Here is a 22,336-nt window from a genome sequence, read left to right as displayed (position 1 = left end):
TGCAGCCAACAAACATGAAAAAAAGCTTGTTATCACTGATCATTAGAGAAATGCAAATCAAACCCACAATGAGATACCGTTTCATGCCAGTTAGAATGGCAATCATTAAAAAGTCAGGAAACAACAGACGGTGGAAAGGATGTGGAGAAATAGGAATACTTTTATACTGTTGGTGGGAGTGTAAATTAGTTCAACCATTGTGGAAGACAATGTGGCAATTCCTCAGGGATCTAAAACCAGAAATACCATTTGACCCAGCAATCCCATTAGTGGGTATATACCCAAAGGATCATAAATCATTCTACTATAAAAACACATGTACACATATTTTTATTGCAGTACTATTCACAATAGCAAAGACTTGGAACCAACCCAAATGCCCATCAATGATAGACTGGCTCAAGAAAATGTGGCACATATACACCATAGAATACTATGCAGCAATAAAAAAGGATGAGTTGCTGTCCTTTGCAGGGACGTGGATGAAGCTGGAAACCATCATTCTCAGCAAACTAACAAAGGAACAGAAAACCAAACACCCTATGTTCTCACTAATAAATGGGAATTGAACAATGAGAACATATGGGCACAGGGAAGGGAACATCACATACACTGTTGGGGGTTGGGGGCAAGGGTAGGGATAGCATTAGGAGAAATACCTGATGTAGATGATGAGTTGATGGGTGCATCAAACAACCATGTCACAAGTATGCCTATGTAACAAAGCTGCATGTTCTGCACATGTATACCATAACTTTTTTTTTTTTTTTTCTGTGAGATGGTCTCGCTCTGTCACCCAGGCTGGAGTGCAGTGGCGCAATCTCTGCTCACTGCAAGCTCCACCTCCCGGGTTCATGCCATTCTTCTTCCTCAGCCTCCCAAGTAGCTGGAACTACAGGCACCTGCCACCACTACGCCCGGCTAATTTTTTGTATTTTTAGTAGAGATGGGGTTTCACTGTGTTAGCCAGGATGGTCTTGATCTCCTGACCTCATGATCCACCTGCCTTGGCTTCCCAAAGTGTTGGGATTACAGGCGTGAGCCACCGCACCTGGCGTATCCCAGAACTTAAAGTATAATAATAATTTTTAAAAATGCGTATCGCTGTTTTAGTGCCATAATATTTGTATACTAAAAGTATTGTTTCATGTTGCAATTTAATTGTGGCTTTCTTCTGGATGAGTAGGTTAGCTTTTGATACAATTTAGTTTTGTAACAATCACTTTTAAGGTTTTAAACTATACCATTAACTGAATAAATTATATTTTCTTAAACTTTTATTGTTCTAAATTTGTTTTTTATTATTAAATACCATACTTCAATAAAGTATTTCTCAATATCCAGAATTATTTTACGAATTCCAAAAAATGAAGTTACTAGATCAAAACACAAACTTTTCCTTGCTTTGATATATTTTTATTAATTTAATATTGTACTAGTTTTTCTACATCCTTGCTCTAACTGGATATTAACAGGTTGAACATTCTTTAAAAATATTTCACAGATTAATACAATGATTTATATATATATATTTTTATTATACTTTAAGTTCTAGGGTACATGTGCACAACGTGCAGGTTTGTTACATATGTATACATGTGCCATGTTGGTGTGCTGCACCCATTAACTTGTCATTTAACATTAGGTATATCTCCTAATGCTATCCCTCCCCCCTCCCCCCACCCCACAACAGGCCCTAGTGTGTGATGTTCCCCTTCCTGTGTCCAAGTGTTCTCATTGTTCAATTCCCACCTGTGAGTGAGAAAATGCGGTGTTTGGTTTTTTTGTCCTTGCGACAGTTTGCTGAGAATGATGATTTCCAGCTTCATCCACGTCCCTACAAAGGACATGAACTCATCATTTTTTATGGCTGCATAGTATTCCATGGTGTATATGTGCCATATTTTCTTAATCCAGTCTATCATTGATGGACATTTCGGTTGGTTCCAAGTCTTTGCTATTGTGAATAGTGCCTCAATAAACATACATGTGCATGTGTCTTTATAGCAGCATGTTTTATAATCCTATGAGTATATACCCAGTAATGGGATGGCTGGGCCAAATGATATTTCCACTTCTGGATCCCTGAGGAATTGCCACACTGTCTTCCACAATGGTTGAACTAGTTTACAGTCCCACCAACAGTGTAAAAGTGTTCCTATTTCTCCACATCCTCTCCAGCTCCTGTTGTTTCCTGACTTTTTAATGATCGCCATTCTAACTGGTGTGAGACGATGTCTCATTGTGGTTTTCATTTGCATTTCTCTGATGGCCAGTGATGATGAGCATTTTTTCATGTGTCTGTAGGCTGCCTAAATGTCTTATTTTGAGAAGTGTCTGTTCATATCCTTTGCCCACTTTTTGATGGTTTTTTTTTTTCTTGTAAATTTGATTTCTTTGTGGATTCTGGATATTAGCCCTTTGTCAGATGAGTAGTTTGCAAAAATTTTCTCCCATTCTGTAGGTTGCCTGTTCACTCTGACGGTAGTTTCTTTTGCTGTGCAGAAGCTCTTTAGTTTAATTAGATCCCATTTGTCAATTTTGGCTCTTGTTGCCATTGCTTTTGGTGTTTTAGACATGAAGTCCTTGCCCATGCCTATGTCCTGAATGGTATTGCCTAGGTTTTCTTCCAGGGTTTTTACGGTTTTAGGTCTGACATTTAAGTCCTTAATCCATCTTGAATTAAATTTTGTATAAGGTGTAAGGAAGGGATCCAGTTTCAGCTTTCTACATATGGCTAGCCAGTTTTCCCAGCACCATTTATTAAATAAGGAATCCTTTCCCCATTTCTTGTTTTTGTCAGGTTTGTCAAAGATCAGATAGTTGTAGATGTGTGGTATTATTTCTGAAGGCTCTGTTCTGTTCCATTGGTCTCTATATCTGTTTTGGTACGAGTATCATGCTGTTTTGGTTACTGTAGCCTTGGAGTATAGTCTGAAGTCAGGTAGCAAGATGCCTCCAGCTTTGTTCTTTTGGCTTAGGATTGACTTGGCAATGCGGGCTCTTTTTTGGTTCCATATGAACTTTAAAGTAGCTTTTTCCAATTCTGTGAAGAAAGTCATTGGTAGCTTGAGGGGATGGCATTGAATCTATAAATTACCTTGGGCAGTATGGCCATTTTCACGATATCGATTCTTCCTGTCCATGAGCATGGAATGTTCTTCCATTTGTTTTTATCCTCCTTTATTTCCTTGAGCAGTGGTTTGTAGTTCTCCTTGAAGAGGTCCTTCACATCCCTTGTAAGTTGGATTCCTAGGTATTTCATTCTCTTTGAAGTAATTGTGAATGGGAGTTCACTCATGATTTGGCTCTCTGTTTGTCTGTTATTGTTGTATAAGAATGCTTGTGATTTTTGCACACTGATTTTGTATCCTGAGACATTGCTGAAGTTGCTTATCAGCTTAAGGAGATTTTGGACTGAGACAATGGGGTTTTCTAGATATACAATCATGTCATCTGCTAACAGGGGCAATTTGACTTCCTCTTTTCCTAATTGAATACCCTTTATTTCCTTCTCCTGCCTGATTGCCATGGCCAGAACTTCCAACACTATGTTGAATAGGAGTGGTGAGAGAGGGCATCCCTGTCTTGTGCCAGTTTTCAAAGGGAATGTTTCCAGGTTTTGCCCATTCGGTATGATATTGGTTGTGGATTTGTCATATGTAGCTGTTATTATTTTTAGATACGTCCCATCAATACGTAATTTATTGAGAGTTTTTAGCATGAAGTGCTGTGAATTTTGTCAAAGACCTTTTCTGCATCTATCGAGATAATCATGTGGTTTTTGTCTTTGGTTCTGTTTATGTGCTGGATTACATTTATTGATTTGTGTATGTTGAACCAGCCTTGCATCCCAGGGATGAAGCCTACTTGATCGTGGTGGATAAGCTTTTTGATGTGCTGCTGGATTCAGTTTGCCAGTATTTTATTGAGGATTTTTGCATTGACGTTCATCAGGGATATTGGTCTAAAATTCTCTTTTTTGGTTGTGTCTCTGCCAGGCTTTGGTATCAGGATGATGCTGGCCTCATAAAATGAGTTAGGGAGGATTCCCTCTTTTTCTATTGGTTGGAATAGTTTCAGAAGGAATGGTACCAGCTCCTCTTTGTATCTTTGGTAGAAATCGGCTGTGAATCCGTCTGGTCCTGGACTTTTTTTGGTTTGTAAGCTATTAATTATTGCCTCAATTTCAGAGTCTGTTATTGGTGTATTCAGAGATTCAACTTCTTCCTGGTTTAGTCTTGGGAGGGTGTATGTGTAGAGGATTTTATCCATTTCTTCTAGATTTTCTAGTTTATTTGTGCAGAGGTGTTTAAAGTATTCTCTGATGGTAGTTTGTATTTCTGTGGGATTGGTGGTGATATCCCCTTTATCATTTTTTATTGCATCTATTTGATTCTTCTCTCTTTTCTTCTTTATTAGTCTTGCTAGCGGTCTATCAATTTTGTTGATCTTTTCAAAAAACCAGCTCCTGAATTCATTGATTTTTTGAAGGGTTTTTTGTGTCTCTATCTCCTTCAGTTCTGCTCTGATCTTAGTTATTTCTTACCTTCTGCTAGCTTTTGAATGTGTTTGCTCTTGCTTCTCTAGTTCTTTTAATTGTGATGTTAGGGTGTCAATTTTGGATCTTTCCTGCTTTCTCTTGTGGGCATTTAGTGCTATAAATTTCCCTCTACACACTGCTTTAAATGTGTCCCAGATATTCTGGTATGTTATGTCTTTGTTCTCGTTGGTTTCAAAGAACATCTTTATTTTTGCCTTCATTTCGTTATGTACCCAGTAGTCATTCAGGAGCAGGTTGTTCAGTTTCCATGTAGTTGAGTGGTTTTGAGTGAGTTTCTTAATCCTGCGTTCTAGTTTGATTGCACTGTGGTTTGAGAGACAGTTTGTTATAATTTCTGTTCTTTTACATTTGCTGAGGAGTGCTTTACTTCCAACTATGTGGTCAATTTTGGAATAGATGTGGTGTGGTGCTGAAAAGAATGTATATTCTGTTGATTTGGGGTGGAGAGTTCTATAGATGTCTATTAGGTCTTCTTGGTGCAGAGCTGAGTTCAGTTCCTGGATATCCTTGTTAACTTTCTGTCTCATTGTTCTGTCTAATGTTGACAATGGGATGTTGAAGTCTCCCATTATCATTGTGTGGGAGTCTAAGTCTCTTTGTAGGTCACTAAGGACTTGCCTTATGAATCTGGGTGCTCCTTTATACGGTGCATATATATTTAGGATAGTTAGCTTTTCTTGTTGAATTGATTCCTTTACCATTATGTAATGGCCTTCTTTGTCTCTTTTGATCTTTGTTGGTTTAAAGTCCGTTTTATCAGAGACTAGGATTGCAACCCCTGCCTTTTTTTGTTCTCCATTTGCTTGATAGATCTTCCTCCAGCCGTTTATTTTGAGCCCATGTGTGTCTCTGCACGTGAGATGGGTTTCCTGAATACAGCACACTGATGGGTCTTGACTCTTTATCCAATTTGCCAGTCTGTGTCTTTTAATTGGAACATTTAGTCCATTTACATTTAAGGTTAATATTATGTGTGAATTTGATCCTGTCATTATGATGTTAGCTGGTTATTTTGCTCATTAGTTGATGCAGTTTCTTCCTAGAATTGATGGTCTTTACAATTTGGAGTGTTTTTGCAGTGGCTGGTACCGGTTGTTCCTTTCCATGTTTAGTACTTCCTTCCAGAGCCTTTGTAGGGCAGGTCTGGTGGTGACAAAATCTCTCAGCATTTGCTTGTCTATAAAGGATTTATGTCATAGTGCAGATATCACTCATATGCTGAAATGGCTTATTGTTTTTCCACCTCTGTTTACAAGAGCAAAAATATGATAAATGACTTCAAATGTCCATGTTACCAATAGAAAACTGGGTACATTTCCTCTAGTTAGATAAACACATTATACACATTGCAAAAATTCATTTGTCTAATCACTAATCTTTCTTCAGTGCCTACTGTATAGTTTGAAGTGCCCAGATACTGACCCTATAGATGTTAAGACAGTTCCAACCGTAAGGAAGCTTAAGGGAAGGCTAGTACAAAATACAAATACAACTAACGGAATATAAGCCAAGATAGTACTGTGAGTCCATATAGAAATACAAAAAAAAAGTTTAAAAGAAAATAAGTAGCAAGGATAAAAATCAAGAAACACATGGCAGTGAGAAGAAATTAGAACCAAAGGTATCCTGGGCTCCAATGTGGAGTTTTTGCTTGTGTTTACCTCCATGATTCAAAATTTTCTCAGTTATGGAGGGATATTGGAGCAAAGCACACTGTATGGAACTAAAGGCTAGAGTTACAATTTTTAAAACTGGAAGTCCTTGATAGAAAAGCAAACAACATCAACAAAAGTATATATTGACAAAAGGGCCTTTGAGAGAATGACACTAAAAAGCTAAAATTTAAAGAAATTAATAGACAAAGTCAATTTAAATGAAATATCAGAGTATTAGTTACTTGAATGATATAAATGAGGAATTCATGAAATATATAGCACAAAGAGAAAAAACAGATTTAAAATATATATGAAAAAATAAAGTATTTGGCGAAGAGATTGAGAAATTATAACATGTATCAAAGGAATCCCACAAAGAATAAGCATTTTTTTAAAGACAGAGGAAATATGGCTGAAAATTTTATAGAATTGAAGAGTGGGATGATCTTTCAAATTGAAAGACTTCATTGAGGGCCAAACAGGTCAATAAACACAATCCTTAACTGGTTATATCATGGAATAAAGCAAAGAAGTTAATGGTAAGAGGCAATTTAAAAGCTACTAGAAAGAAAAACAGATTGCTTGCATAGGAAAAAAAAAAGATTGGCTTTTAACTTCTTAAGAACAAAGCAATTAAGTTTTATGTGAAAATCACTGCCAGCCTAGAAATGTACTTGTAGCTAAGCTATCCTTTAAGGGTGAAAGCAAAATAGAGACATTTTCAAATATTCAAAAAATGAGGAGTTTACAATCCACAAATACAAAGTATTTCTTCAGCAAGAACAGTAAATTAAAAAAGAAAGCACGGTAATCAATAGCTTTTGAAAGTGTATCGGTAATATACTTCACTTCTACCTTTAAATAAATCTACAGTTTTATTTTTTAAAAACAAGTTAAATTGGACAATACCTTAACAGTATAATTAAAACAATACCCGAGTACCCTATGACACAGTCATTCCAAGTATACACCCAATAGAAAGCATATATGTGCACCAAAAGACAAGTACTAGCCAAAAGTTGGAAAAAGAACAAATACGGAAATGACCATAATAGCTCTAAGTAGTAAATATTCATCAACAGTTGAATTAATAAATAAACTGCCTTGCATTTACACAGTGGAATACTACAAAACAATGAAAATGAATGAAACAGTCATGTGATACAAATTATTCTCACAAACTTAATGGGTTGAATAAAAAATACAGAAAATACATTGTAGATGATTAAGTGATATGAAGTACAAAATGACAAAAAACAATTTTATGCTGGTAGAAGTCAGCATGTGGTCATCCTTGGAAAAAGAGCAGTGGGTCTGGATGGGGAACAAAGGAGCTTCTGGGGAGCTGGCAATGTTGTGTATTCTTAATCTCAGTCCTGGTTCCATATGTGTGGTTGGTTTGTGAAAGTTTATAGAGCAGTACAGCTGTGAGATGTATATTTTATGAACATTGTATACATTAAACTTTGATAAAAAGCATGTGTGTGAATATATATGTGTGTGTATATACGTGTGTGTGTGTATATATATATCTATATATGAAGAATGTAGCACATTAAAACTACAAATGTGTATATAGGTAAAACTAAAATTCTAGGAAAAAGAACTTGGGAGAAGGAAGAGGAAGGTTCCATTAGTACTTTAAATATGCTAAGATTCTTGTCTTATTTAGTTGGTAGGCAGGACATACTAAAATTTAATCTCTGTCAGAAATTATGCGTATCTGAGTGTGTGTACAGTTACACAATTAATAAAAGGAAAAAGAGAGCACATGAAAATCAAAGAAAGCAAGAAATAAGATCCTCCCCTAAAAACAATAAAGAAGGAATTCTAAACAGAACACTAAAACAAGGTCATAGAGATCAGTTTAAATATTTTCAATAATCATACTCATTGTAAATTTATTAGTTTTCTAATAAAATATTAAATGTATTAGATTTAAAAAACTGCTAATCTTGAAGTAACTCACGTGCTTCCGCTGGAGCCTCTCGGGAGGCGGGTAACGTTATAGTATTTGTCAGAAGTTGGGGTCTCCGTGGGCATTGTGATCCGTCCCAGGCAGTGGATTAGGAGGCCAGAAGGAGATCCCTTCCACGGTGCTAGGCTGAGATGGATCCTCTCAGGGCCCAACAGCTGGCTGCGGAGCTGGAGGTGGAGATGATGGCCGATATGTACAACAGAATGACCAGTGCCTGCCACCGGAAGTGTGTGCCTTCTCACTACAAGGAAGCAGAGCTCTCCAAGGGCGAGTCTGTGTGCCTGGACCGATGTGTCTCTAAGTACCTGGACATCCATGAGCGGATGGGCGAAAAGTTGACAGAGTTGTCTATGCAGGATGAAGAGCTGATGAAGAGGGTGCAGCAGAGCTCTGGGCCTGCATGAGGTCCCTGTCAGTATACACCCTGGGGTGTACCCCACCCCTTCCCACTTTAATAAACGTGCTCCCTGTTGGGTGTCATCTGTGAAAAAAAAAAAAAAAAAAAAAAAAAAAAACTGCTAATCTTATAGGAAAATATCTTTTAAAAAGACAGAAAAATTAAATATAGATATACTATGCAAATACTAAAACTTGTGTCAAAATATTAATTTCAGAAGAAAGAATTTAAGGCAAAAACATCTATAGAGGATTTTTTTTAAATAACAATATATTTTCATAAAAAGAACAATCCACACAGAATATAATTCACAATTATTTGTAGATAGCTTCAGAACAAAGCAGAACCAACCAAATCATAGGGAGAAATAGATAAGTTCAAACTCATGATGGAAAAATGAGTTTTAATTTTTAATTTTTTATAGAGATGGGTCTTGCTATGTTGCACAGGCTGGTCTTGAACTCCTGGATTTAAGTGATCCTCCTGCCTCAGCCTCATGATAGAATATTTGAGTACAATGCTATCAGAAATTGAAAGCTCAGATAAAAATTTTAAAAAGGATATATAAGATTTGAACAAGTCATCCCAAAGTCTTAATTAATACCCCTGTAGCAAACAGAGACTGTATCTTCTCTTCACACACACAGTGTTATGAAAGTTGACTACATATTATGTAACAAAGGAAGAAAGTCTCTTCAAGTTTCGAAAAGTGAGGTCACTATAAACTACATTATCTCAACACAATACAATTAAATTAGATATCAGCAATAAAAATACGGAAAATTATGTGTGAAAACAAATTTATTTATAAATATCTAATATGTAAAAGAAAAAATAAAGAAAAATTAGAAATATATTGCAAGACAATGAGAATTCATTTCACAACCTGTGGAATGCATCTGAATGCGTCTAAATCTGCAATGACTGTGGAAATTATAGTATTAAACTTTTTAATTTAAAACTAAGAAAAAGGGACACAGTTATTTAGGCATTTATCTCTGAAAACTGTGGAAAGAACAACAGAGTTAATCCAGAAAAAGTAGAAGAAAATAAAAATAAAAAGTTGTGAAGAAATTAATGTAAAATAAACAAAAATATATGGAGTACTTAAAGCTGATTCTTTGAAAATTTAGTAAAATAAACAAAGCCCTTGCAGGACTGAATATTTTTTTTTTAATACAGGGAATATTTAACTGTGAAGGAGAACTCATACTGTAAATAAAGTAGTGCATAAATAGAATTTGAGAATACTGTGAAAAACCTTAGGAATGCAGCTTCAATAAACCAGAAAATTTAGATGAAATGAACAATTTTCATGAAATAAAATATTCTTAAATAAATATACTTAATAAAATAGACAAGTAAAGTAGAAAACCTGAGTAAGTTGCCAAGTGGTCAATAAATTGAACTAGTAGTAATAACAACATTAACTCTTCCACCTTTGGCCCTGGCCAAAGACACCAGACGTGGATGTTTTTCCCAAGCAAATTCTGTAAGAGTTAAAGAAAGAGGAAAGAAACACAAAAAGCGCTCAACAGCCAAAGACAACTTTATTTTTTAGAATAAACCTGAGAGGGGCTTCTGGCCGATTTCAGTGAGGAGCATTCTCTCTTACAGACTGAGAGTATTTAAGTGTTTAGGGCAAGAGGGCTTATCACAGGCTTGGAATGTTTTCGTGTCGGGGAGAAGTTTATTGTGGGGTTGTAATGTCTCTGATCAGAGGGGAAGTTACCTTGGGGCTAAACATCTCTCTGGGCAGAGAGGAGGTTACCTCAGGGCTGGCATGTCTCTGGTTTGGGAGGGATTTATCTTAGGGTTGGAATGTTTCTGGTTCGAGATGTCATTTGTGGTTTATGTTCATGCTGACGTTAGCCATTAGGCTGATGCCCTTTGGATTTAGGTGGTTTTTGATCAAGGTGAACTTTAAAATGATAGTGCTTGTCCAAGACAGTGATGCTCCTGCTCTGTCAAATTCTACCAAACATTCAAGAAACATATTATTCCCATATTTTACAAATTATTTTAAGACTAAATACGATATAAAGAACATGATTAAATTTGTTAGTATAATTTTAACATCCACAGCAGTCAGGAGAAGAAAAAAATTATAGGCCGGCTTCACATATAAACATATATGTAATGGGAAATCATGAAAAACAAAGCAAATCTTATCTGACAGCGTATTTTAAAGTTTTAAAAACTTTTAAACGTCATGACCAAGTAGAATTATCATTCTTAATGAATATGTATATACATATATAGCCTAGTAGCCCTAGATTTTCTGTACAGGAGAAGATGAGAGTTGGAGTTGGACAGGGAGTGGCTATAAAACCACCACCAGGTGTAGTGGTGGTTGATTAATGGATTGAAGGAGTTAAAGCTGCCCGCCTACCTCCTGAGCTATTCTTGGCATAGCAAACTTCTTTTTAAAAATGAAATTTGGCTGGGAGTGGTGGCTCACGTCTGTAATTCCAGCACTTTGGTAGGCCGAGGGGGGTGGATCACTTGAGGTCAGGGGTTCAAGACCAGCCTGACCAACATGGCGAAACCCCATCTCTACTAAAAATACAAAAATTAACCAGGTGTGGTGGAGTGAAACTCCATCTCAAGAAAAAAAGAAAAAAAAATCATCTTTCTCAAAATACAACAGCAGTTCAGTGACTAGATTGATATGGAAACATCAAAGCGATATCTGCAATGTTGAAAAATAAACATAGCATTTCTCTAGAACCAATTCATCCTACAGTTGCATGCCAGAAGAGGGGGTAGATACAATTCACTGTAAGAGTCTATCAACAATAGAAAAACAGCCTCTTGTTTTGAAAAAAAAATAGCTTCTTGTTTTGAAAAAGAAACAAAAAGATCATCAATGATGCATATAATAGACCTACATGAAAGACAGAATATTTATATACTTTTGTTAGAAACAAATCATGATTTGAGAATCATACATGCTCCTTTATTGTGAGAGATATGGAGAAACTGGAGTGGTCATAGAAAAAAATATTAAGTGATAAAAAACTGATGTTTCACTGAGACATCTGTAAGAAACTGGGCCTATTTCATTTAGCAAGAGCTACTGAGGAAATATTAATATATATTTTCAAATCTTATTAGTTTCATTTTGAGCAATTTGTGATCAGCATTAAAAATTGCTGCAAGTCATTGATTGTAACTAAAGCAGAATAAGTTACTTACATACAAACTTGAGGATTATAAAGTAAAGAATATATTTGTGCAATGTTTACTTCTAAGGATCCGTTGAGAAATATCAACATTGAATGGTGTGTTTATAGACTGTATGAAGTCAAGACTCCAGAAATGGCAATTTGTAGGAATTTCATTTGGAAAAAATACAATCTATGTCCAAGGTATTTCTATAAAGAATTGATATCAGCAGGATTCATTTCAACCCTGTAATTCTGAATTCTTTTTTTCTTGTGTGTGTGTGTATATATATATCACATTTATTATGAAGCTCTTAGAAATTTAAAAACACACTTTTCTTTTTTTTTTTTTTGAGACAGAGTCTTGCTCTGCCATCCAGGCTGGAGTGCAGTGGCACAGTCTCGGCTCACTGCAACCTCTCCCTCTCAGGTTCAGCCATTTCTTTGCCTCAGCCTCCCGAGTAGCTGGGACTACAGGCGTGCACCACCAAGCCCAACTAATTTTTGTATTTTTTTTAGTAGAGACAGGGTTTCACTATTTTGGCCAGGATGGTCTCGATCTCTTGACCTCATTATCTGCCTCCCAAAGTGCTGGGAATACAGGTGTGAGCTACTGCATCCAGCCTAAAATTTCACTTTTTATGGATAAATAATATTTTACATATTTATGGGGTACATGTGATATTTTGTTACATGCATGGAATACACAATTATCAAGTCAAAGTTTTTGAAGTGTCCATTACTGTGAGGATTTATTATTTCTATGGGTTAGGAAGTCCTTTCTTATAGCTACTTTGAAATATAGATTATATTGTTGTAAAGCATAGTCACTCTACTTTGCTGTCAAAATATAAAATTTATGCCTTTTATCTAATTACATGTTTGTACTTATTAACCTACCTCTCTTCACCCTCCGCTACCAACCCAGTCAACCTTCCCAGCTTCTAGTATCTATCATTCTTCTCTCTACCATTATCAGATCAATCTTTTTAGTTCCCACATATGAATGAGAATATGCAATAATTTGTCTTTCTGTGCCTGGGTTATTTCACTTAACATAATGACATCCATGTTGCTGCAAATGACAGGCTCTCATTCTTTTTATGGCTGAATAGTATTCCATTGTATACATATACCACATGTTTTCTTACCCATTTGTCTGTTAATGGACACTAAGTTTGGTTCTATATCTTTGCTATTATGAATAGTGCTACAACAAACATGTGAGTGCAGGAATCCCTTTGATATACGATTTCTTTTCCTTTGAATACATACCCAGCAGTGAGATTGCTGGATCATATTGTAGTTCTATTTTTAGTTTGTTTGAGAAATCTCCATATTGTTTTTATTTATTTATTTATTTATTTATTTATTTATTTATTTATTTATTTGAGACAGAGTCTTGCTGTGTCACCCAGGCTGGAGTGCAGTGGCATGATCTTGGCTCACTGCAACCTCTGCCTCCCCAGTTCAAGCGATTCTCCTGCCTCAGCCTCCCAAGTAGCTGGTACTACAGGCACATGCCATCACGCCCGGCTAATTTTTGTATTTTTAATAGAGATGGGGTTTCACTGCGTTAGCCAGGATGGTCTCAATCTCCTGACCTCATGACCTGCCCGTCTCAGATTCCCAAAGTGCTGCGATTACAGGCATGATCCACTGTGCCCGGCCTCCATATTGTTTTTAATAGTGGTTGTACTAATTTACATTCCCACCAAAAGGGTATGAGCATTCTCTTTTCTCCACATCCTCGTCAGCATGTGATATTTTACTGCGTTTTTAATAATAGACACTCTCTGTTCAATTGGGTAGAAAAATAAAAATTAAAAAATAGCCATCCTAACTGGAGTAAGATAATATTTCATTGTGGTTTTGATTTGCATATTCCTGAGGATTAGTGATGTTGAGCATTTTTCCATGTACCTGTTGGCCATTTGCATGTCTTCCTTTTGGAATTATCTATTAGTGTTCTGTGCCCACTTCTTACTTAATGGGATTCTTATTTTATTGTTGAATTGTTTGAGTATCTTATATACTCTGGATATTATTCCATTGTCAGATAGTTTGAAGTATTTTCTCCCATACAGGTGGTTTCTTTACTCTTTTGATTGTTTCCTTTGCTATGCAGAAGTTTTTGATTTTAATATAGTCTCATTTGTCTATTTTTGTTCCATTTGTCTGTGCTTTTGAGGTCTTAGCCATAAAATCTTTTCCTAGACGACTGTTGGAAGTGTGTTTCCTATGTTTCCTTCTAGGAGTTTTATAGTTTGTAGTTTTACACTTGAGTATTTAATCCATCTTGAGTTTATTTTTGTGTACGGTGAGAGATAGGGGTTCAGTTTCATTCTTTTGCCTGTGACTGTTCAATTTCCCCAGCACTATTTATTGAAGAAAACCTCAGTTTTCCAGTGCATGTTCTTGGTGCTTTGTCAACAATCAATTGGCTGTAAATATGTGGATTTATTTTTGAGTTTTCTATTCTGTTCCATTTGGGTATGTGTCTATTTTTATGCCAATGCCAAGTGTTTTGGTTATTATAGCCCTGTAATATAATTTGAAGTCAGGTAGTATGATGCCTCCAGCTTTATTATTTTTGCTCAGGATTGCTTTGGATATTCTGGTTATTTTTTGGTTTCAAATGAATTGTAGGATTGTTTTTTCTATTCTGTGAAAAATGGCATTAGTGTCTTCATAGGGATTGCATTGAGTCTTTAGGTTGTTTATGGAGTATGGTCCTTTTAACACTATTATTTTTTTCTGATCCATGAACATGGGATGTCTTTATATTTGTATGTGTTCTCTTCAATTTCTTTCATCAGATTCTTATAGTTTTCCTTGTAGAGATATTTCACCTCATTGGTTTATTCCTATGTAATTTTTTTGGTAGCTAGTGGAAATGGGATTGCTGTTGTGTTCTTCTGTTTTTGTTTTTGTTTTGCTTTTCTTTTTTTTGCTATTTCATTATTGTTGTATAGAAATACTACTTTAAAAAAATGTTGATTTTGTATCCTGCAGTGTAACTGAATTTGTTTAACAACTCTAAGGGTTTTTTGGTGGAGTCTTTTGACTTTTCTAAATATGAGTATCATGTCATCTGCAAAGAGGGACAATTTGACTTTCTCTTTTTGAATCTGGATGCCTTTTCTTTCTCTTGCCTGATTACTCTGGCTAGGACTTTCAGTGCTTTGTTGATTAGGAATGGTGGAAGTACATATCCTTGTCTAGTTCCAGTTCTTAGAGAAAAGGCCTCCAAACTTTTCCCCATTCAGTATAATGCTATTTGTGTATTTGACATATATGGACTTTATTTTTTGAGGCATGTTTATTCTATGCCTAGTTTGTTGAGAATTTTTTTTTATCATGAAGGTATGTTGAATTTTATCAAAAGATTTTTCTTTGTCTATAAGATGAGCATATGAGTTTTATTACTTATTCTGTAGATGTTTCATGTTTATTGATTTGCATATCTTGAACATCCTTGTGTCCCTTGGGTAAATCCCACTTGATCATTGGGTATTATTTTTTTGATGTGCTGTTAAATTCAGTTTGCTTGAACTTTGTTGAGGTTTTTTTGTGTTTATGTTTATCAGAGATATTGACCTATAGCTCTGTGTGTGTGTGTGTGTGTGTGTGTCCCTGTGTGCTTTTGGTATCAGAATGATACCAGCTTTATAGAATATGTTAGGAAGAAATCAGTCCCCTACAATTTTTTGGAGTAGTTTGGGAAAGATTGGTATTAGTTCTTGTTTATAGGCCTGGTAGAAGTCAGCAGTAAATCAGTCCAGCCCTGGGCTTTTCTTTGTTGGGAGACTTTTTATTACTGATTTAATTTCACTACTTGGTGTGTTCAGGTTTACTATTTCTTCCTGATTCAATCTTGGTAAGTTGTATGTATGTTTCTAGCAATGTATCTACTTCCTCTAGATTCTCTAGTTTGTTAGTATACAGTTTTCCGTGATAGTCTCTGATGATCTTTTGTATTTCTGTTGTATCAGTTGTAATGTCTCCTTTTTATTTCTGAGTTTATTTGGGTCTTCTCTTTTCTTTGTTAGTCTAGCTCGTAGTTTTTTTTTTTTAATGTTTTCAATTTTATTTATACTTTCAAAAAACTAGTGTTACATTTCATTCATGCTTTTTATTGTTTTTCTAGTTTCTGATTCATTTAGTTCTGCTCTGATCTTTATTATTTCTTGCCTCCTGCTAATGTTTGGTTTGGTTCATTCTTGATTTTTCACTTTGTTGAGGTGGATTGTTAGATTATTTACTTGTAATATTTCTACTTTTGATGTAGGCAATTATTTCTATAAACTTCCCTTGTAGTACTACTTTAGCTGTATCCCACAGATTTTGATATATTTTGTTTTCATTTTCATTAGTTTCAAAATTTTTAAATTTCTTCATTGACACAATGGTTGTTCAGGGGCATGTTATTTAATTTTTGTATATTTATATAGTTTCCAAGTTTCTTTTTGGTATTGATTTCTTTTTTTATTCCACTGTGATCTGAGAAGGTACTTGATACCATTTTGCTTGTTTAAAATTTGTTGAGACTTCTTTTGTGGCTCAATAGATGGTCTGTTCTAGAGAATATTCTGTATGATTATGAAAATAATGTGTATTCTGCAGTTGTTGGATAAAATGTTCTATAAATATCTGTTAGGTCTGTTTGTTCTAAATTCCACTCTAACTTCAATGTTTCTTTTTTGATTTTCTTTCTAGACGATCTGTCTAGTGCTGAGAATAAGGTGGTAAATTCCCCCACAGTTATTGCATTGGAGTCTTTCTTTTCAGATTTAGTAATATTTCCTTTATGAATCCGGGTGTTCCAGTTTTGGGTACATATATATTTAGAATTGTTATTTCCTCTTGCTAGATTGGTCCTTTTATCACTATTTAGTTGTCTTTGTTTACTGTTTTTGGCTTCAAGTCTGTTTTGTATGATATGAGTATAGCTACCTCTGCTCACTTTGAATTCTGTTAGAATTAAATATCTTTTTCTATTTCTTTACACTCAGTCTATAGGAATCTTTTCAAGTAAAGTGTGTTTCTTGTAGGTGGCATGTAGTAGGATCATTTTTTAAAAATCCATTCAGTCAGTCTATAGCTTTTAAGTGAAGAATTTAATCCATTTATGTTCAAAGTAATTATTGATATGTGAGGTTTTATTGCTGTCATTTTGTTAATTGTTTTATGGTTGGTTTGTATATTCTTTGTTGTTGAATTTTCCTCTTAATGTCTGTCATTGCAGTTGGTAGTTATCTGTAGGGATAGTATTTGAGCCCTATCTTTTTCCACATTTGTATGTTTGCTTCACCATTTTTTATACTTTTGTGTGTTTTCATGTAGATAAATGTCCTTTTGCTTCCATGTTTAGGAGTTCTTTGAGTATTTATTGTATGGTCAGTCTAGTGGTGATGAATTATCTTAGTTTTATCTTGTCTGAGAAAGACTTTATTTCTCCTTCATTTATGAAGGATAATTTTGTTAGATATAGTATCTTAGCTTGCAGTTTTTCTTTCAGCATTTTGAATACATTATCCCATTCTCTCCTGGCCTATAAGGTTTCTACTGATAAATTTTCTCTTGTTCTGATGGAGGTTTCTTATAGGTGACTAGATGCTTTTCTCTTGCTTTTTTTTAAAAAAAAATTCTCTATTTTTCATGGATTTTAGAAATTTTAACTATAGTATACCATGAAGAAGAACTTTTTGTATTGTGTCTGTTTGGTGATTGCTGGGACTCTGTATCTGGATGTTTAAATCTCTTGCTAGATTTGGGAAATTTTCATCTATTAATTCATTAAATAGGTTTTTAAACTCTTTCTCTCTTTGCCTTCTTGGATACCAATAATTTATATATTTTATCACTTTTTTTCTGTCCCATATATCATTAAGGCTTTGTTCATTCTTTTTTTAAAAAAGTTTGTCTGAGGGTTATTTATAAAACACTGTCATCAAGTTGTGAAATTATTTTGTCTGCTTCATCTAGTCTATGGTTGAAGGTTTTAAATGTATTTTGTAATTCATTCAATGATTCTTCATTTATAGGATTTCTGTTTGATACTTTTCTGTGTTATCTATCACTTTGTTAAATTTCTCATTCTTATCCTGAATTGTTTTTCTGATTCCTTTGTTTTGTTTTTTTAGAATTCTCTTATATCTCACTGAAATTATTTAGAATCAATAATGGAATTTTTTCTAGGATTTTATGAATTCCATCTCCTTCGGAGCTGTCATCTATTCTTGCTTTTTCATGTTTCCTGTGTCCTTACATTGATATCTGTGCATCTCATGTAGCAGTTGCTTCTTCTAACTTTTTCAATTTGCTTTCACAGGGAAGGACTTTTTTTGAGGAAGAATCTGTGGTGTTGGTTGGGTGGGGAACTCTGGTTTCAATTCTAGGTACATGAATTAGTGTAGTCTCCCTTGATTTTTTTGGCTACAAACAGTGCCAGTGATATCTGAGACTTCCTTGGTGGCTTAGGGTCCAGTTATTGAGGAAAGCTCTGGTGCAGTTTTGCTTGGGACTCAGATGTCAAGTGGACCAGTCTTTGAGCTCCTGTGGTTGCAGCAGTGGGCTGAGAGTGCCTGCTCATATGCCCCATAATGTCATACAGGTGGGCCAATTTTTGTTCCTTCAGGTGGCTTACTCAAAGCCCAGTAGTGGCAGCTGTGAACTGAGCAGGTAGGTGGGTTCTTGGGTCCATGGGCAGCTAATATGGCATAGGCAATGCGAGTGGCAGTGGTGTGACAACCCTCTAGGTCCCTTGTGGTGCATGCTGGCATTGGAAGTAACTGTAATGTTCTGGGAAGGTCAGTGTCCAGGCCTGCAGGTGGTAATTTGTGGTAGTAGCTGCTGTGTGGGTAGGCCTAACCTCAGGTCCCCGAGAGGAGTGGTCATATGTCATCAGTGGTGAACTAGACTGGGAGATTCCCTGGCCCCTGGACTGTATGCTGTGGCATGGGGATGACGGGGAAACCTGGGCTAGGCTGGCTTATCTTCAGGCCCCCAGATGGCATGTACAGGCACTGGCCATGGTAGTCAGGAGCGGGGTGATCCCCAAGTCATTGTTGAATGCTTGAGTGGGAGGCTATAGTAGCTGCCCTGCTGCCCTGCCAGTGGGGGTTGAGGGTGGTACCAGCTTCAGTGATGATGGCCTAGGACAGCAGGTGGGGAGCATGCATGCCACCTGCACCACAGCCTTGGTGGCACCCTTGCTCAGCCTTGGGTGGAGAAGCCTGTGGTCACTTGTGTCTAAACCCCAGGCAGTACCCATCACTTCTCTTGCAACTCAGCTTCAGCACCACTGGGCTCCAGGTAGTGTGCAGTTTGCTGGGGATGGTGCTCTAGAATGGCACCTTGCTGGCACCTCAGTCCTAAAGATGGCATCCCATACCCTGGTTGCAACTCCATCAGAGTGTAGTGGCCCAAGGTCACTTGTGCCTAAGCCCTGGGAGCAGCAGCCTAATGCTTCTCTTGCACATTAGCCTCAGCATTCCTGGGTTCCAGGACAGTGTGCAGTCTGTTGCAGGCAAAGTTCTAAAATGGCATCTTGCTGTAGTTGCTTAGGTCACAAGGAATGTGAAGGACCATGACCATATTCAAGCTTCCTCCATGGGGAGCTGCCATAATGCAATCTTCTTGCAACTCCCTATGTTAGTTTCATGGCCTGAGAGTATTGAGGACTCTCCCGTGGCTAGGACTATAGGAGTCTATGATGAAAATGCAGGCTGCTGAGCATCTCTCACCTACCGTTTCCCTCTATTGGGGAGTCTCTCTAGGCTCTCAGTCAATCCAGGCTGAACAGGCTGCTTGCTTCCTTCTCCCGTTCCTTACTTTAGATATTGCCTGTCACTATTTTGTTGGATTCCAGTGTTCTCTCTTGGATGATCTAATATCTACTGGGTATTTTAGCTCTTTTTAGTGGAGAAAGCAAGTACAAAATGCTCCCTAGTCAGCCATCCTGAAGCCTCCCAAGGTGCCCATTTCAAAACCCATTTTTGAACTACCTAACTAACCTACCTAACCAGAGCATTTGTTTTAAACATACTAATATATTTAAGTGTTTTAATAATCCTTTTGTTTCACCAATAAACAAACAAAAAAGAAGAATAAATTTAGGAGAATAAAATAATTACTAATTCTTCTCTTAAAAGATATATCTGTAAGGAAGGAAGGACTGGACTGATTATATCAAGTAGTAGAATTTATCTGTGAAGATTTAATGCACAGAAAATATTGTCCTATATTCTTTTCTGTATCTCCCCATTTGATATTTTAAAAGTCTTTTTTGGCAAACAAAGTGGTACCTATTGTTGATTGTGGATATTTAAACATGGGAAATTGTGATCAGACATAAATCTCTCAAGGAAAGACCTTGTGTCCTCTCTGTTATTAAGAATCCACACTTTCCGTTGTGGGACACTCAGGAACTGACATTTATGTCTAACCTTCTGGATAATGGATTTACATGGCTGTTTAATCTTCTAAGGAAATATTAAGACTCCTGAGATTGTATTTCCATGCCTTTATAAATCATACGTTAGTGGTATTAAGACACAAGAAAATACCTTTTCAAGCTCTATTGCTTGTACCAACTATAAAATTAATAGTTAATACCATGTTACCATATTTTGTTTTATAAAAGTGACAAAATATTAAGAGAGCTAATTCCCACCTGTTTTTAAGGCCAATTTGAGTCATTATAAATATTCAGAGACATTTCAGAACACTGTTTGAAAATATAGTAATTCTCTAACAATGTAAAACAGTTTTTCTTTGTGAGTGTGAAAATTAACTATGTAACCTTCTAGTGCAGGGCTTTTTAAACTTGAATGTGATACACATCATCTGAGAATCTTTTAAAAATGTAGGTTCTTATCCAGTAAATCCGGAGTGGTACCTGAGATTCTGGATATACAACAAGCTCTCAAGGGGTGCCAATAGTGCTGACCCATGGACCAGATATTACCAGCAAGAATGGAGAGTAGAGGTTTGTAATGTAGGCTCTATGGATTAGCACCAAGACTTGTGCTAACTACATAAAACTGTATACAATGTGTGTGTGTCTGTGCATTTACAAGATAGAGTACTCATAAGTTGTATCCTGTTTCAAAGACTTGTGACCTGCTACTCTGAATTATTAGCATTTCCTCAACATGTTACTTATATTGCAATTCCTGTGATATAATCACTGAAAATTTTATAAAACTTGACGTATGTTATCTTTCTTTTGGATATTTAAAATTAATATAAAGTGTTAATCACTTCAACAAATCCTAGAGTTATTACACCTATGTGACTTTCACCTAAGTGTTTCCTAAACTATTTGGTAATTGAATTCATTTTTTTTTCAAGTTTTACCAAATAATATTCCAGGAACAATAAAAAAGATACTGGCTCACATTAAATAAAAATTAATATTTGGGGCCAGGCGCGGTGACTAATGCCTGTAATCCCAGCACTTTGGGAGGCCGAAGCAGGCAGATCACAAGGTCGGGAGATCGAGACCATCCTGGCTAATACGATAAAATCCCGTCTCTACTACAAATGCAAAAAATTAGCTGGGCATGGTGGTGGACGCCTGTAGTCCCAGCTACTTGGGAGGCTGAGAAGGAGAATGGTGTAAACCAGGGAGACAGAACTTGCAGTGAGCCGAGATCATGCCACTGCACTCCAGCCTGGGCCACAGAGTGAGACTCTGTCTCAAAAAAAAAAAAAAAAAAAAATAGTATTTGGCTCTCTGATTTCCCTTCTACTACTTTTTAAGCTATCTTTCTGTGCAGCTCACATTTGTTCCACCAACCTATTTAATACCTTGGCCTCTCAACCTTGTGGCCTCTTCATTTTTAATGATCTTTTTCTTCAACATTATTGTAGTCAGCCATTCCTGTGCTTATTATTCCAAGTATATTTTTCTTTTCCAGAATCTCTCTTTTAAGATGCTATTTTCTGACCACCACTTTATTATCTTTCTGATTATGTATTCTCTAATCCTTCATGCCAAATTAGCTTTTTATCTTGCTGGAACATCGAATGCATGTTTTTCATTCCTCACGTTTTTGTTTCCTGTCTTACTCAGCTTAGATTTCATGTTCTATTGTGATAATTACTCTTGTACTTAGATCCACAATTTTGCCATAGGAAACTTCTAGGCCCAAAGTTATACCCTTTCAAGTGATGGCTTTCATCAGCGACTGACAGAGAGGGGGATAGGTCATCTCCTTGCCCCAATTTGGTAGAATCCTTACAGGCTTCAGAGCTCCTCGGAATGTCATTTGAGGGCTCAGTGGGTCACCTTCTCTTTTTGCGCAATTCCTTCCTCATTTCCTTTTGGGTGTGTTTCCTGGAGGAACTCTGCATATAGTTCTTCATACAAGAAGCTGTGTCTCAGAACCAATCTAAAAGACACTCATGTAAAATTGAACTCCACCATATTTGTTGTTAGTTATTTTCCTCATTTTATTTTATTTACAGTATTTATCACTGTCTGAAATTATAGTCCTTATCTACTTGCTGGTTTGTCGTCATTTATTTTTAATAAAATGTAGACTCTCTTGCTTAGGAACTTTGTCT

The 22,336-nt window shown here is 36.2% G+C and overlaps 2 protein-coding genes across 6 annotated transcripts in view; both read left to right on the top strand.

Moving 5' to 3' along the window:
• Positions 1-22,336, top strand: part of CTNNA3 (catenin alpha 3) — a 1,760,513-nt gene that overhangs the window by 1,235,789 nt on the left and 502,388 nt on the right. The window lies entirely within an intron of this gene.
• On the top strand, positions 8,196-8,718 carry LOC100987189 (mitochondrial import inner membrane translocase subunit Tim10-like). Its single transcript, XM_034930664.3, has one exon. It carries the CDS (start codon positions 8,329-8,331, stop codon positions 8,599-8,601), a length of 273 nt encoding a protein of 90 aa, XP_034786555.1. The 5' UTR covers positions 8,196-8,328; the 3' UTR covers positions 8,602-8,718.

The sequence above is a fragment of the Pan paniscus genome, chromosome 8 (genome assembly GCF_029289425.2).
Source record: "Pan paniscus chromosome 8, NHGRI_mPanPan1-v2.0_pri, whole genome shotgun sequence".
NCBI classification, from domain to species: Eukaryota; Metazoa; Chordata; class Mammalia; order Primates; family Hominidae; genus Pan; species Pan paniscus.
This window is presented reverse-complemented; position numbering and strand designations above follow the sequence as displayed.

Bases quoted from the DNA above. Each gene is read 5' to 3' on its own strand.
- LOC100987189 (XM_034930664.3), top strand. From the start codon at position 8,329: ATGGATCCTCTCAGGGCCCAACAGCTGGCTGCGGAGCTGGAGGTGGAG.